Source organism: Engraulis encrasicolus, chromosome 17, assembly GCF_034702125.1.
Source record: "Engraulis encrasicolus isolate BLACKSEA-1 chromosome 17, IST_EnEncr_1.0, whole genome shotgun sequence".
In the NCBI taxonomy this organism is placed as follows: domain Eukaryota; kingdom Metazoa; phylum Chordata; class Actinopteri; order Clupeiformes; family Engraulidae; genus Engraulis; species Engraulis encrasicolus.
The window spans coordinates 13,186,326-13,201,325 of record NC_085873.1 but is presented as its reverse complement, the minus strand read 5'-3'; the positions used below and the strand labels follow the sequence as shown (position 1 = coordinate 13,201,325).

Below are 15,000 nucleotides of genomic sequence, written 5' to 3'. Positions count from 1 at the left end.
TCCACTGTGAGGCAGGCAGCGTATGAGAGCCAGAGTGAGCTTGTTGACTCTCTGCTAACCCCCGCGGGACCCGGGGCTCTCTGCAGCATTATACAGGTCTACAGAGGATGCCCAGAGGCTGCAAGGATGGATTACTGCATGGGCCTACCGGGCCCAGGCCCAAGGGCCCAAGAGTCAAGGGGGGCCTGAAGCCCAAGCCTCTGTATTTCCATTCTCATCTTGCGTTAAAATCACACTTTTAAACAACTGTATTTTCAAAATTTCTCAGGGAAAGACACCTGAACCCCGAACAATTACAGGGTCTCTAACACCTCTAAACCCCTAAATCTTTACGGAAATGAGCAACACCCATGGAGGGGGGCCTTTGTTGTTGTCTGGCCCAGGGGCCCATGGGGTCATGATCCATCCCTGCCTGGCTGCACTAAAACACATCTCATTAGGGCACCAGAGGCGGCAACTGCACTCCAGCGCTCCTAGCAACCGCTGCCGTGAACATTCTGTATTGTTGTGGGTCTTTGGCCCTTCTCTCTATTCCAGGCATTAATGTATGTCACCAAGAAATTAATATGAGACGGGCAGGCAAGCAGACGAAGATGAGATGGGCAGAGAGAGAGAGAGACTGTGTGTGTGTGTGTGTGTGTGTGTGTGTGTGTGTGTGTGTGTGTGTGTGTGTGTGTGTGTGTGTGTGTGTGTGTGTGTGTGTGTGTGTGTGTGTGTGTGTGTGTGTGTGTGTGTGTGGCGTCTCCTTAAAAGACTTGCAAATGTGCAGCAGTGACTTGGTTGTTCATGTGTTGCCTGCGTTCCACAGCCATTTGACGCTGAAAATGAAATTACACCACTTGCAGAAGAAATATTTTAGTTGCTGCTGACTTACTCCTTTCAAAAGGCACATGGTTGTAGGCTACGAGGTGAGAACAGAACATTTGGAAATCACAGCACAAGCGGAGTAACTGGTGCCAAACAGATTCCTATGACATTTGATGCAGACCTATAACCCACTCATACTGTTATTATTGTCTGACTTGCTACAGTACTAATAAAGTGAAAACGCTGCGTTTATGTTCCTGTTAAAGGTAATTATCACATTTTAACCTGCAATAACCATACAGGCAGATCTGGAGCGGGCAGTTTGCTCGATTTGGAAACGCATTTAGGCCGGTTCTTTTGAAAGCCTGGAATGCGACAGCACGTTGAAGTTTTCAGTTTATTTTGGTTATTCAGCTCTAGGAAGCATGCTGGGAAACGGCCACATAAAACGCGTCTATTTTTGTGGATATCATTTAGTATTTGAGACAAGGTCTTATTGCCAGTTTGTTTCGTGATTTTGCCACAAGTCAATTCACATTTTCATTCCAAATGGACATAAAAATCAGCAATCAGCCTGCAGCTGCAGTCTTTTCTTTAATTGCCTTGTCTTAATATCATTAAAGATTGTTTTGCACAGCCTTGTTGACCTGAAGCCAAGAATCGTTACCAACAAAGTCATTTCAATGGTTTTGAGGACGAACTTGGAAGAGTAAAAAAAGACTGCGGAGTGAATGGAATATTTGATTGACAACACAAGGCGCAAGCAGCACGGCTGGCACGGGCCAGCGGCGTCATGTGCACGACAAATGGGAACAGGTGCGGAGAACAGAAACTGCAGCAGTAGTTATCAAACGTTTGACTACTTTTTTCCACTGATATCCATGCCGGTGGTAGGACTCTGTTCAGAACTAAAGGTTGAAAACAGGCCAGTTACCGGCATCACTGTGTGTACTTTGGTAACCAAGCTCCTCGTGACCTCAGCTAGCTTTTGCAGAGCGCATCCATCCGGCAGTTTTCCTAGACGCTTCACTGAACGCACACACAGATTAGCCTACAGAGGGACATGTCCAGATTGCGGTTTTATATCTTACAGTAAGTTATTTGACGCAGCAAATTACATTTCCTTCTTTAAAATCGTAATCCGTTGTTTTCGCGCCGGATGCGCCACCGAGTTTATCCACGCTGCCCAAGTTGTCAAATGATAAAAATGAATACGTTGCTTTTGTAAAGAATATTCTATCTGAAGTACTCAAGGAAAATAACAAACCATTTGACAGTGTGTATTAGAAAGACAGCCGTACCTGTGTTACATTTGAAGATCAGTAAGGGGCATTGTGAAGTATCGCATCCCACCAGTTGCTGCGCTCCGCTATCCGCGCTTGTGTTAGAGACCTCTCATATCGGCCGTACTGTTCCCAACCTGATACCAGTGAAAACTAACGGAACTTTTTGGATGGTTCTGACGGTTCTGACGTGCCTGCGCTAGACAGTGTGCTTGATGGCCGAGGTCCCCAATGCCATTTAAAGAAGTGCCTCCCCGCCCACTGAACATGAACCAGCCAATGGGAGAAGGGAGAGATCAGCTGCAGGAGCACTGGAATGGATGTCAAATGATTATCTATGGAAAATTAATAACAGAGTAAAATTGGTCATTCCAAACTGAATACATGTGTTGTGTTGATCCACTGTCAATAGTCAGTGAACTTCAGGATGGTTCAACCCGGTTTTGGAACTCTGCGCATGTTTTGGTCAGGGTTCAATCGTATTTCTTCCACACACTTGCAATCAAAGAGAGATGCGATGTGGACCACCAGCGTGGAGCAAACAGGCGACTCTGTGTACATTTGTATTCACCTACCTACATTTAGTCAATATGATGTGTTTTTCTCAATGGACTCTGCTCTGACAGACCATCAATCTAGTTACGCGCGTGCCAGTGGCTGTTTATTGGATGTTATGGCTGCGTTGGTTCACGTTATGACAGATTTCTTGTGAAGTTTCTCATCTGGCCTCGTGTAGGCTACTTTCAGAGTCCCCCAGATAGTCTGTGACGCAGACTTAATCATTGTCTTTCTGGCGGAGTTTGTGGATAAGGTTGCATCAGCCGAAGTTGAACACTTGTTGCATGTCGCTTGCCCAATTCCGTGTCTGTAGGCTGCATCGTTTTATCCTCAGAGGTGTTTGTATGTTCAACTTTCATATCTAATTTGGCGGAGATATTTGCTGCTCAAAGTAAATGGGACAACGCTTTTATTACTATTTTGACTATAACAGAAAAACGCCTAAAATAGGCAGCGTCCTTTTCTCTTTTAAACGTTTTATCCAGGCTGTCTCAACCACTGCTGAAACTAGCCGCTCTACCAAGTTCCTCTCTCAAGAGACACACAGAGACATGAGAAACACACAGCCAAGCCTTCGCTTCGCAGCTGCGTGTCTGCATGCGGACGCAGTGACACATCGCTCACTAATGGACCAGAACCGATTTTGTCCGTGAACCTGTTACGAAAAGCTTATTTTTGTTACTTTTTAAAGTCCGAGTTTCTATAAATAATTGCGCCTGTGTTCGTATGGGCCATTGAGTGTGACTTCTGGGCTCACACTGTGTGTTTACTTTTTATGCCCAATTTGAAAGAGAGGGCGGTCATCACCGGATTTTGTCCACAAGGTGGCGTGATTTCAGTTGCAGCACCACCGAAGGCCTCTGAAAACCACCGGCACTGCCGCTGACCTCCGGTAATTCCACATAGCCACATGTTTCCGGCAGCTTGGTCGCTATTTAAACCTATGTAAGTGTGTGTGTGTGTGTGTGTGTGTGTGTGTGTGTGTGTGTGTGTGTGTGTGTGTGTGTGTGTGTGTGTGCGTGTGTGTGTGTGTGTGTGTGTGTGTGTGTGTGCGCGCGCGCGCGTATGTGCGTGTGTGTGTGTGTGCGTGTACGCCCGTGTGCGTGTGTCCTAGTATTTCATATTTCCTTGAAGCATGTGAACATAGTCGAGTCACATAATTGGTGAGGGCGACGACAGGGGGAAAAATACAACTTTGTAATGTTTCCTTACAATTTCTCGCCAATATAATTTTTTATATGTAACCCAGATGTAGCGTGTTCTTCTGGTAATCATTTACATGTTTATTAAGGTATCAGACACAACAAAAAGAACAGAGGCTTATTGCCAGGGGCCGCAGAATTGGGGCCACCGCTAGCCAGCCAGATGCATGCCAGATAAAGAAAAGAAAAGAAAAGAAAAGAAAGGAAGGAAAGAAAGAAAAGGAAGCCCAGACACACTACTTACTTGTGTCTGCACTCCACACAGCCCGGAGTTATGCGACTGCGGCCTAATGTTTTGGCCTAATGTTTTGGGCTCGGTGGGTAGCAGGTTCAGTTCATCTGCCTGTAGGGGAATAGTGTGGGTGGGAGAGGAGAGTGCATCCGATCCGGAGCCATGACTGAACTCATCTGCCTTTGATCGGGGCATCTAGCCTGAAGGATTGTGTCAGTAGCCTCCCTAATTTGCTGAAAGCCACTCTGAAAAATAAGAGTCAACTTGGCCTAAATACAGTTTATTGTTCCGGAAGGCCTAATGTAATGTTGCCTGTATTCATTTTCTGGTTAAGTGTCTCTGCAGTAAACCCAACTGAGAAGAGCCTCGTTTTTAATGGTGTAGGCTATATTTTGGTCATTATAGGGTTGCTAGCAATACCAAAATCAGAATAATGCATTATTTACACAAGGTCCATGATTTGTGTCATACCTGTACATCAGATGGCAGCTGGGCATCTGTTCAGTTTTGTCACTGTGTGACACTTGGCAATGAACACTTGTTCAGTCCCAAGTAAAAACTGCACAATGAAGGTCTGACAGACTGGCCCCTCACTGACCGCTATGTGCAGGGAAGCCGGAGGAGGGGTGTAAACAGGTCTGCTGTCCTGGGCCCAGGAAATGAGAGCCCCGAGAATTGGATCCTCATTACATTGGAAGTATTGGGTGAGGAGGGGGCCCGGGCTGGCCCAGGCTGGCCCAGGCTGGCCCAGGCTGGCCCAGGCTGGCCCAGGCTGGCCCAGGCTGGCCCAGGCTGGCCCGGGCTGGCCCAGGCCCTTCCTAAGCTGTCAGTGGCCCACACTGAGAAACTGGCCCTCAACGACACACTATGAAGCAGGCAGGGGCCAGTTTCTTACTGGCCCAGTTACTTTCTGACTGTCGGAGGGCCACGGAGGAAATGCCCTGTATGCCAGATTACCAGTCCAGCCCTGCATTAGTAACCTTTGACCTTTGGCATTGTTTGTCACTGACAAGAAGCTCCAGGTCCCTCACTATGGTAATCAAGATAAAGCATACTGTATGTATGCATACTGTACTTTTGGTAATATAGTATACTTTGTTTCACAAATCCAACAAAGTGGGATAGAGTCCGGTCTCCCAAGTGGGCATGACTTTCCCATTGGACGGCAATCATTTTGAGCTTAAGCTGGACTCCTAAATTCCTATGGTAGCCATATGTTGGCAGCTAAGAACCTTGTGTAATATTGGCTCCTAAACTCCTTAGGGACTCTTTAAATTCCTCGCTGTTCTCACCCTATCAGTGTGGTAACCTGGAGACATGCAAACAATATGACAATGATTGGTGCAATATAACAGAGAGAGTTGACATCACAATTAATTCTTTATAGCCAAACACGACGCTTTCATGGGAAACACAAATCTTTATTTATTTATATTATTATTATTTTACAGAAATCTACATTGCATTATTCAAACATCATTTTAAACACAAATAATTTGTAACAGAAAATATGGCTGGAGATGGCATGGGATCCACACCACATTACATGACATTACACTTTGCTGATGCTTTTATCCAAATCCACATACAGGGTATTCGTTATAGTCCCTGAAGTAATGTGAGGTCAGGTGCCTTGCTCAAGGACACTTCAGTCTTTCCCTGAAGTGTTTTGTTAACGAAACACGGAGGTCAATGGGATTAGCCCAACTCTCCATATACAGATGGCTCTGATTTCTGCATAGTAGATCAGATGCCTGCTACTGTATACAGAACAACCCCATCAAACACAAGCCCTTTCCCATCAACAGCCACGTTACAGTACTGATAAATATTCATACATTCTCAGTTTTTGTTTTGGGTTTCCTAATCCTTGATCATGCGGAAGACACTTGGCAGGCTGTCTCCACACATTCATTCATTCATTCATTCATTCATTCATTCATTCATTCATTCATTCATGCACTCATTATTATTCTTCCACCTTTTCATTCTGTGATCGTGAGGAAGACACATTGTCATCCATATATTAATTCATTCATTCATTCATTCATTCATTCATTCATTCATCACTACTCCTCCACTTTGAGCATGCTAGAGGAGCTGCCTCCCGCCTTGTTGTTGTCATCAGTCTCGCTCTCGTTCCCGATCACCAGTTCCACCTTGAGCTCGGGCGGTGGCGGCACTATGACTTTGGCCAGCCGCAGGCTGGGGCTCCTGGAGGAGAGGCGTGGGCTGGGGCTGGGGTTCCTGGAGGAGAGGCGCGGCGAGTGCTTGGCACGGTGGTACTCCTCAGCGCTGACCTCGGGCACATGCACTTTACCCGTCTGGTTGAAGAGTGCATAGTCCACCTTGAAGTTCCGGCAAGAAGACATCATTAAATCATTGAAATCAAAGATAAGAATAAAATACGTAGATTAAAATAGAATAGATTAGAATAGAATACAACAGAATGGGAGGGGGGTTACCTAGGGCATAGGTAAGGTTTTTTTTAAGAAAAAAAGGTTAAGAACCATTGCTGAAAATAATTATTAGTCACGTTGGCATATCACTCATGCGACATGTCTCCACAGGATGTCATAGGGGGCATAGGAGGGTGTGTGTGTCTGTGTGTGTGTGTGTGTGTGTGTGTGTGTGTGTGTGTGTGTGTGTGTGTGTGTGTGTGTGAGCAGAGATCATACGAGTCTCACATAGGAGCTATGTGTCTCCACAGGATGTCGCTGGCCGTGCAGGAGTGTGTGTGTCTGTGTGTGTGTGTGCGTGCATGTGTGTGTGTGAGTGTGTGAGTGTAGTGTTGTACCTTGTAGTTGCGTCGAGACACTCGGATCATCTCCTGGAAGACGTGTCCCCAGAGGATGTCGTCGGGCGTGTAGGAGGTGCGCGTCTGGTGCAGTATTCCCGTGGAGTCGTCCGTGTAGGTGAAGGACACCACCAGCTCGAAGGAGTCACGTCGCAGGTCAAATAGGCTCATGCGGTACAGCGGGCTGTCGGGGCCGATCTTATGCATCACTGTGACGGGGATGGTCAGCAGGATGTTACTCTCATGGATGTGCAGGTCTTGATACGTGACGTCCACCTTGGAAAGAGAGAGAGAGAGACTTTATTTTCTCCCCCCACCAACTTGGCCTGTCGGGAGTCGAACCGGCAACCTTTGGGCTACATGTCTGACGCCCTAACCACTTACCCATGACTGCACATCGTTTATATCTACTAACTGACCTTGCCACATGGCATTAGCTCTCACCTTGCCGGTGGTGTGTACGGTGTGCCGTATGATCTGTGCGTGAGCGGTGCCCTCCACCATGTGGTTGTGCCGGAAGTCTCCGACGCGCCAGCAGAGACAGAGCTGTCCGTCGCGCAGGTTGACGACCGCGTGGCTCGTGAAGCCCACCGTCTGCGCCCGTTTCCGCGCTGACGCCATCTTGGCCACAACGATACCGATAACGAAGGTGTCGATGAAGGCGGAGAGGACGTCCTGGATGGTTACCAAAATGATGGCCACCATGCAGGTCTCCGACATGCCACGTGAGCCGTAGCCAATCGTTGTCTGTGTCTCCAGAGAGAACAGGAACGCTGCCGTAAAGCTGCGCACCTAGATAGATAGATAGATTGATAGATAGATAGATAGATAGATAGATTGATAGATTGATATAAACTTAATTTATGCCCAAGGGGAAATTCGGGTTCCAGGTAGCTGCCCTCCAGTTCTCTAGTCTAGAGGATGCTGTGCAAAAGAGACTGTAGCACAGAGCCACCAGCAAAAAAGTCTACAGACTTGCCATATTTAAGATCAAACAGGCTTATACCATTTTTCACTCGCTGTTTACCTCTGAAGGTGAACAGGCCTGTGTCCCACATAGCTCAAGAAATGTAAAATGTATAGTGCACGTAAACCTTTCTTGAATAAAGCCTGTCTGTAATCGTGGCCAGATCCAGCGAGAGGACCACTTAGTTCATTTACACAGCCTCCAGAGCTGGTGTGTGAAATTCACACTGTGAATGTGCACTGTAACAAATAGCTGTTTATTTACGGCAATTCTGCAACAGCATTCTATGTTTTTCGAAAAAACAGACAACTACTGTGAAAATATTACTTTGAGTCACATGTTGAGCATAAACAGTAAGTACTGCACAATAGCAGTATTCGCCGTTGTGGAAAAAAATAGAGATGCACCGGATCCTGATTTTTAGGATCCTGCCGGATACCAGATCCACTGCTTAAGATCCTGTCAGATCCGGAACCGGATACCGGATCCTACAAAAGGGTTGAAACATATAGTCTACTCGCACACGTGGGCCCTTTTTATTACGTTGGCGCAAACTATTTTTTAGACTCATTGGCTTATTGCCACACTGCCTGCAATAGCCGCTACCAAAGGGATTTCACTCCATGCAGTGATTGGGGTTGTGAAAGACTGAAAAGCCTAGACTAGACATGCACCAGACCCTGATTTTTAGGTAACATGCGGGATACCGGATCCACTGCTTAAGATCCTGCCGGACCCGGATCCTGTGAAAAACTCTATTATCCTGACGGATCCGGAACCGGAACCGGATCCGGTGCATCTCTATAAAATAACAAGTTATTTTAGGCAGCACCATTGAAACCCATTCATCCTCCACTTGTCCGTGATCACCATCAAACTTCCATACCACCTGAAGAACTGAAGTCATTCTGACTGGTTAAAGATTATCTGATACTATCAAGCATGATGAAACAATTTCTAAGGAAACTACAATACTTAAAAAGTGCTTGATGCAGCAAAGTGTGAGTAGCACATGCATTTTGATAGTGATGAAAGTGTGAATGGCTGAAACATTTTAAGAACTTGTAACACTCTTGCAACAAGCAGCCCCATCTAAACCAATCTGCTAATCAGTGCCTGGCCTCACCTGAGTAGGGCTGTTATGCCATTATTCAATTACGGGCGTCACCTGCCAAGGGCCTGATGACTCTGGTCACATGGTGCTCTTGCACCTGTATATAAATCTGGACTATCAACACTTCAGTTGCTTGCCTGCCTGCTGGCTGGCCTGCATGGCACAGCATAGCACTTGCTTGCCTGCAAGCTAGGTTGTTGCCTGCAAGCTAGCTTGTTGCCTGCAAGCTAGCTTGTTGCCTGCAAGCTAGCTTGTTGCCTGCAAGCTAGCTTGTTGCCTGCAAGCTAGCTTGTTGCCTACAAGCTAGCCTACAAGCTTGCACACTTTCCTCTTTGTGAAAGCTTGCTGTATGTGGCATCATTTGTGGCATTGTTGCATATAATGTGCCTGCTGCAAATTAGGCATTGCTTTGAGAGCTAGCTTGTAGTGCTGCTTGTTTGCTGTGCTACTTGGTGCAAAATAATTTTTTAAAGACTGACCAATGCTATATTCATCATTGGCTCATCAAGAGATACAGTAAAAAGCCCACCTTGCGCACTATCATTGTAACATAGCACTGCGTACTCTGAAATTTTATTCATGCCCACACTTTCAAAGGACCACCGCAAACCATTTTCTCAATACAGCATAGCGCCATAGTATCATGCTCAAGGCACTCCAGTCATGGTGAACGATGGGAGGGTGGGGTGGTAACATGGCCAGGGTACCACAGTTATGGAGAATGATGGGTGGGGTGGGAAGTTGCCATGGCCATATTCATGAATACAACTATGACCCAGTATAATTTGCCTGTCATCACACAGTACAATTCAACTTTTTAACTGAAATGTACTGTTATTTTACTCCAGAGGCGATTCCTCTTTGAGTACAAGGGAGGCGCCGCCTCCTGTCCAAAATCACGGAGAATAGTATGTAAACTAATGCTTTACACAACTTAATAACATTGCTATTTCAGACCCAGCTCCATAGAAAATGCATGTGCTCAATTTAGAGATGAAACTAATCTGTTATAAGATCCCGAGGCTCGCACGAGTTTTTTTCCGCTCATGACAACGCAAGCGAGTCGAGTCTCAATGGACTTCAATGGCATGTGGGATTGTATGATTTTTCAATGGCAAAATGCTAAACGGTCATTGGCTATTGCCGTGAAATTTTTTTGATTTTGAGACTGAGCCTCACTGGGAGTGAATGGAGAAGAGAGAGGAGGGGGGAGGGACCGGAGACTGGAGCTCCGACTTGTGATTGGGTGAACCCCGTGTCAGTAGGCTACAGTAGTTGATTTCATTTCGAAATGCGGATATGTTATTAATTTGACTGAGAAGTTTCGTCGTGGTAACCAGTGGGGGGAAGCTATTCATTGCGGTGTACTCCAGTTTTGTGTACATATTCTTGTAAACCTAGTGACACTAGTGTTGCGAATAAAGTCTTAATAGTGGCATGTCCTTATCCTTATCCTTTTTAATCTCCCAATTCAAAAGTTGAAGTTGCCTACTTTTCGTTAGGGCTAGCTTGCAAGAAAGCTAGAGAGCTATGCAAAATGCCAAGCATTGTGGATTAAATTCTGGCGAATTCCAGTCGTCCTTATGAGGAGAAAATGAATATCAAGGAGCAGAGCAGAGCACTGCCTAATATTGACTTGGTGAAAAAGGTAGGGAAGAACAACCGTTTCTTTTGAGCTTTCGTGGTGTCTTATCAACTGGTTAACTGCCAAGTCCCGTGAGTGGCGAGTCCTTGTTTCCTACTGTGTTGGCAATGTCTGGTAAATAATTAAAGATTTTGCGACCTCTAGTGGTAAGTTAAGCCGTGCACCCAGTAATGAACAAAGACAACGAAGGCAAACCAAATCACATCATTATGTGGCGGAGGTAGGCCTAATGATAATAATAATAATAATAAAAACATTTCCCTATGAATAGGCTAGAAGGGGATAATGATTAATGATTAACACATTTGTTTCAACAAGAGTCCTTTAGTGTGTGAGGCCATATGTGGCTCAGGACCAATGTAAGATGTGTGTCAAAATTCCCCCCCCCCCCCCTTTATTTTTGCGTTCTGGACATATTGTAATTGAACAGCCTCCCCTGTTTGACAGACTACCAGCCGCCACTGCTTTACTCATACTACTGCATAAATATTGTAGAGCACTTTTAGTTTAACAATACTAATACTGTGAACGTTCTGTAGAGTACTGTTATTTAACAGTTCAACTGCTGCTGAAAAAATGTTATATACTGTGATACATTAAACAGCAATGAGCTGTATTTGATTTTTGGTGTGAAATAACAGTAGAATTACAGGTAAATATAATTGCCAGTAACTGCCGCTATTTTGCAGGGAAATTTTCTTAGAGTGTGGGAATGTGTATGAGTGTGTGTATTTGAAAGCACTTTGAGTCAACTGTATAGTTATGATATTGTGCTATACAACTATATATTGTATTGTATTGTATACGTCGTACATGTAGCTCGTTGTGTTACCTCGTACATGCAGGGCTCATTGTCCAGGTCCTTGAGGTCATTGTGGGCGAGTGCGATGACATAGAAGAGGATCCCGAATCCGAGCCAGGACAGGATGTAGGACAGCGCGAAGACGAGGAGCATGACGCGCCAGCGGGTCTCGATCAGCGTGGTGAAGATGTCCGTCACGTAGTGCACCTGATTCAATAATAGTGTGATTCATTCGGGCGACAAAACATCTTATGGCTGGGTTCTGCAGAATTTATTGCATAACGGCACCGAAAACTCTGGTAAAGACCGAAGTTACACCGATAAAACTTTTACATGTCTGAAACAAAAGAAAACTTGATAACACTTTAGAATGACTACCTCTAAAAAGCATTACAAACATTTCATAAACAATGACCTAATTAACAACACATTTACAAATGTTTTACAAATTACAAATTGCAAAGGAAAACACGGAATATAGTAGTATTCAGAACACACACACAAAACGCATCCAATAGAAGTCAAAATTCACTGTGTAGTCATAGTTCGGTTCTAACTCATTTACAAACATTTGTAAATATTTGGTTCATGATGAGGGTTCTTTAGGGTTGGTTATTCTTAAGTGTTACTGTGAACTTAAGACTTGATTTAACGGTTAGACATGATGTACATTATACATTTATTAAACCTAAAATGTTAAGTTACGAACCCACTCCTCTGGGATGTGGCGGAATGCCATGTTGCAGCTGCCATCTTGCCGCACATAGCGGCGCTTTCTGGAGGGCCAGCCAAACTCTGTGCGCACACTCATGGCGTCATCCCGCTGCACAGTGGAGTACTGCCTACTCATCGTAGCAGACCTGGAGGAAGACGGCACATGAAGAAGACTGCTGATGAAAAAGATAATGCAGAAATAGCTATAGAAATGACTATAGAAATAATAATAGCGCTAATAATCTGTGTTTTTTGCAATGTCTTAGGGGGCGGAGTTGCACAATGGTGCTGTCCCCGGGCAATTGCCCTGTCAGCCCACCCGTAGGACCACCCCTAGAAGACAGCACAAACACCATGTGGCAGCCGTGGCCTAATGGCTAGGGAGGCAGTGGTCTTCAGATCAGAGTGACTTCTGCCTTCCTCAGTGTGTTACTGGCAATGGAGAGCACAACCACAAGGGCTATATTCTACTCTCAGTATTGGACAGGTGTACGATATGAGTATTTGCAGTAGAGATGTACAGGATCCAAGATCCGGATCCGGCAGGATAATAGGGTTTTTCAGACTATCCGGATCCGGCAGGATCTTAAGCAGTGGATCCGGTATCCGGCAGTTACCTAAAAATCAGGATCTGGGGCATCTCTACTTTTTACGTAGCCTAGACTTTTCAGTCAGTCTTTCACAACCCCAATCGCTGCATGGAGTGAAAGCCCTTTGGAAGCGGCCGTTGAAGGCAGTGTGGTAGTAAGCCAATGAGTCTTAAAAATAGTTTGCGCCAACGTAATAAAAAGGGCCCACGTGTGCGAGTTAGCTATGTGTTTCAACCCTTTCGTAGGATCCGGTATCCGGTTCCGGATCCGGCAGGATCTTAAGCAGTGGATCCGGTATCCGGCAGGATCCTAAAAATCAGGATCCGGTGCATCTCTAATTTGCAGTGTACAAATGTTTTAATGTCTGCATTAACAACACTCTAAAGTTCCTTCACTTCATTGTCAGATACGCACAAGTCGGTTTTCAAATGTGTTGTTGTAAAAAATTCTGTTCAGTGTTCATCCTTTAATTTTGATTACACTTCAGGACATTCCCAGCTCCCAGTGGATCATGCTCAGGTGTGGAGTTTATTCATTCTTCAGCTGCCAACTGGCAGTGTGAGAGGAACGCAGCCCGGTATTTTGAACACGGACACGCATATTGGAGTGAGAACCTGTCGGCTGACTGCAAAACAAAAATGTCCCAAACAAATCTGAATTTTCCAGCAATTTGTCGCAAATCTAACCAAATTATCATTGCTTGGATTTCGCATTTCACAGTCTTTTCAACTTGGATGCATCACAAAGAAAAAGAAATGATATCCAGATCGGCGGAACACAGAAGAGGGGAAAACAGAAGACATGAGAAACCGATTTCGCCGAAGCCAGTGGCCACCAATGGTATTGATTACGTTTGTTTACAACATTATGTACATATTACATTATGTCAGCCTCCTTCCGTGACTTACAGAGTCCAATTACAGGCTAGAAAGTGTGAGACACAAGGGAAAATTCCTTTTCAAGCAAGCAACAATAACACACCACACCTTTAACACTAAACACGTGTGAAATGAATCCGTTACACCTGTTGCATTGCCGTCCGGCCGCAACACAAAAATATTAGGCCTTGTCACTCAAGGTGAATTTGAGGTGAAGTCCTATACTGTATTGTCAAGTTGACAAGGTCAAAGCTATTCTGTGGTGTCACTTTTAGTCATCCAAATATTTGTTATGATCTTTTCTGGCAGTTGTCACACTTCTGCCTATTTCTTCTGTTTCTTTGCGTGGGTGTCGGAAAACATGCCCATAATTGCTCAGTTTCTTAGTAAACACACAACTGCTGCTAAGTATAGCCGTGCGATCGGCTGCGAACACCCACATTGCTGGTGCGTTAGTCAGCAGTGTTTTGGTCAGTTCAGTGCAAAGCTTAAGCCTTGTTGCTTTCGGGGTTTGTTGCGTGCGGTTGTTTCTTTTTTTTTTTTTTTGGAGGTCAGCGTGGCATTCCGGAACTGCAGTTCTTTTTCGTCCCATTCCACGTCCGATGATCGAACGCCCTCGGCATTTCTGGGGACAAAACCTCCATCTCCAGGCCACCCAAAAATATACTCGCGGACGGTAGTGGCCTCACAATAACGCAACGGGGAAAGGACAAGATGGGACATGGTTGTGGAGTCACAGAGCCTTTAGGGGACTACACCCTACACAACATAACACAACGCAACGCCTCTAAAATAGGATGCCACGATCTCACACATGACACACAGTGACATACAGTATGCAACTGGTGTGCAAGCGTGCACACACGCACACACACAAACACACACATGGCATGTATCAATCAACCTAATGGAGCTTTTTTAAAACATGTCGCCATCGCCACTTTGTCACCAAGTAGAGCTTTTTTGACACAGGTCATAGGTCAGCATCGGCAGCCTGAGGGTCAGTGGAAGGTCATTTGGGTTAAGAAAGGCCTCAGCCTGTCAGAGATGCATGCGAATGGTATTGGGGTCAGGGCCGTGTGTGTGTGTGTGTGTGTGTGTGTGTGTGTGTGTGTGTGTGTGTGTGTGTGTGTGTGTGTGTGTGTGTGTGTGTGTGTGTGTGTGTGTGTGAGAGTGTGTGATAGCCTGTTGAAAAGCGCTATGATGGAATTGTCTGGAAGGTTCCACAGATGAGGCAGAGCATACACAGGTTCCACAACACATGCACACACACAAACACACACACGCACACACACACACACACACACACACACACACACACACACACACACACACACACACACACACACACACACACACACACACACAGGACCATACAAACACACACCGGAGAATACAAAGACACATTCAT

At 45.4% G+C, this 15,000-nt stretch overlaps 2 protein-coding genes across 2 annotated transcripts in view; both read right to left on the bottom strand.

Moving 5' to 3' along the window:
• Positions 1 to 2,319, bottom strand: part of kcnj2a (potassium inwardly rectifying channel subfamily J member 2a) — a 6,536-nt gene extending 4,217 nt beyond the window's left edge. The window contains exon 1 of the mRNA XM_063221777.1: positions 2,109 to 2,319. The gene's annotated coding sequence lies outside the window, so the exon portion shown is untranslated. The remainder of the gene's footprint in view (positions 1 to 2,108) is intronic.
• A 3,231-nt stretch (positions 2,320 to 5,550) lies between these two features.
• Positions 5,551 to 15,000, bottom strand: part of kcnj16a (potassium inwardly rectifying channel subfamily J member 16a) — a 41,804-nt gene continuing 32,354 nt past the window's right edge. The window contains exons 2-6 of the mRNA XM_063221158.1: positions 12,117 to 12,267; positions 11,438 to 11,614; positions 7,324 to 7,671; positions 6,880 to 7,155; positions 5,551 to 6,430 (exon numbers count right to left, since the gene is read on the bottom strand). Of these exons, the coding sequence (XP_063077228.1) occupies positions 6,152 to 6,430; positions 6,880 to 7,155; positions 7,324 to 7,671; positions 11,438 to 11,614; positions 12,117 to 12,257 (1,221 nt within the window). The 5' untranslated portion in view covers positions 12,258 to 12,267 and the 3' untranslated portion in view covers positions 5,551 to 6,151. The remainder of the gene's footprint in view (positions 6,431 to 6,879; positions 7,156 to 7,323; positions 7,672 to 11,437; positions 11,615 to 12,116; positions 12,268 to 15,000) is intronic.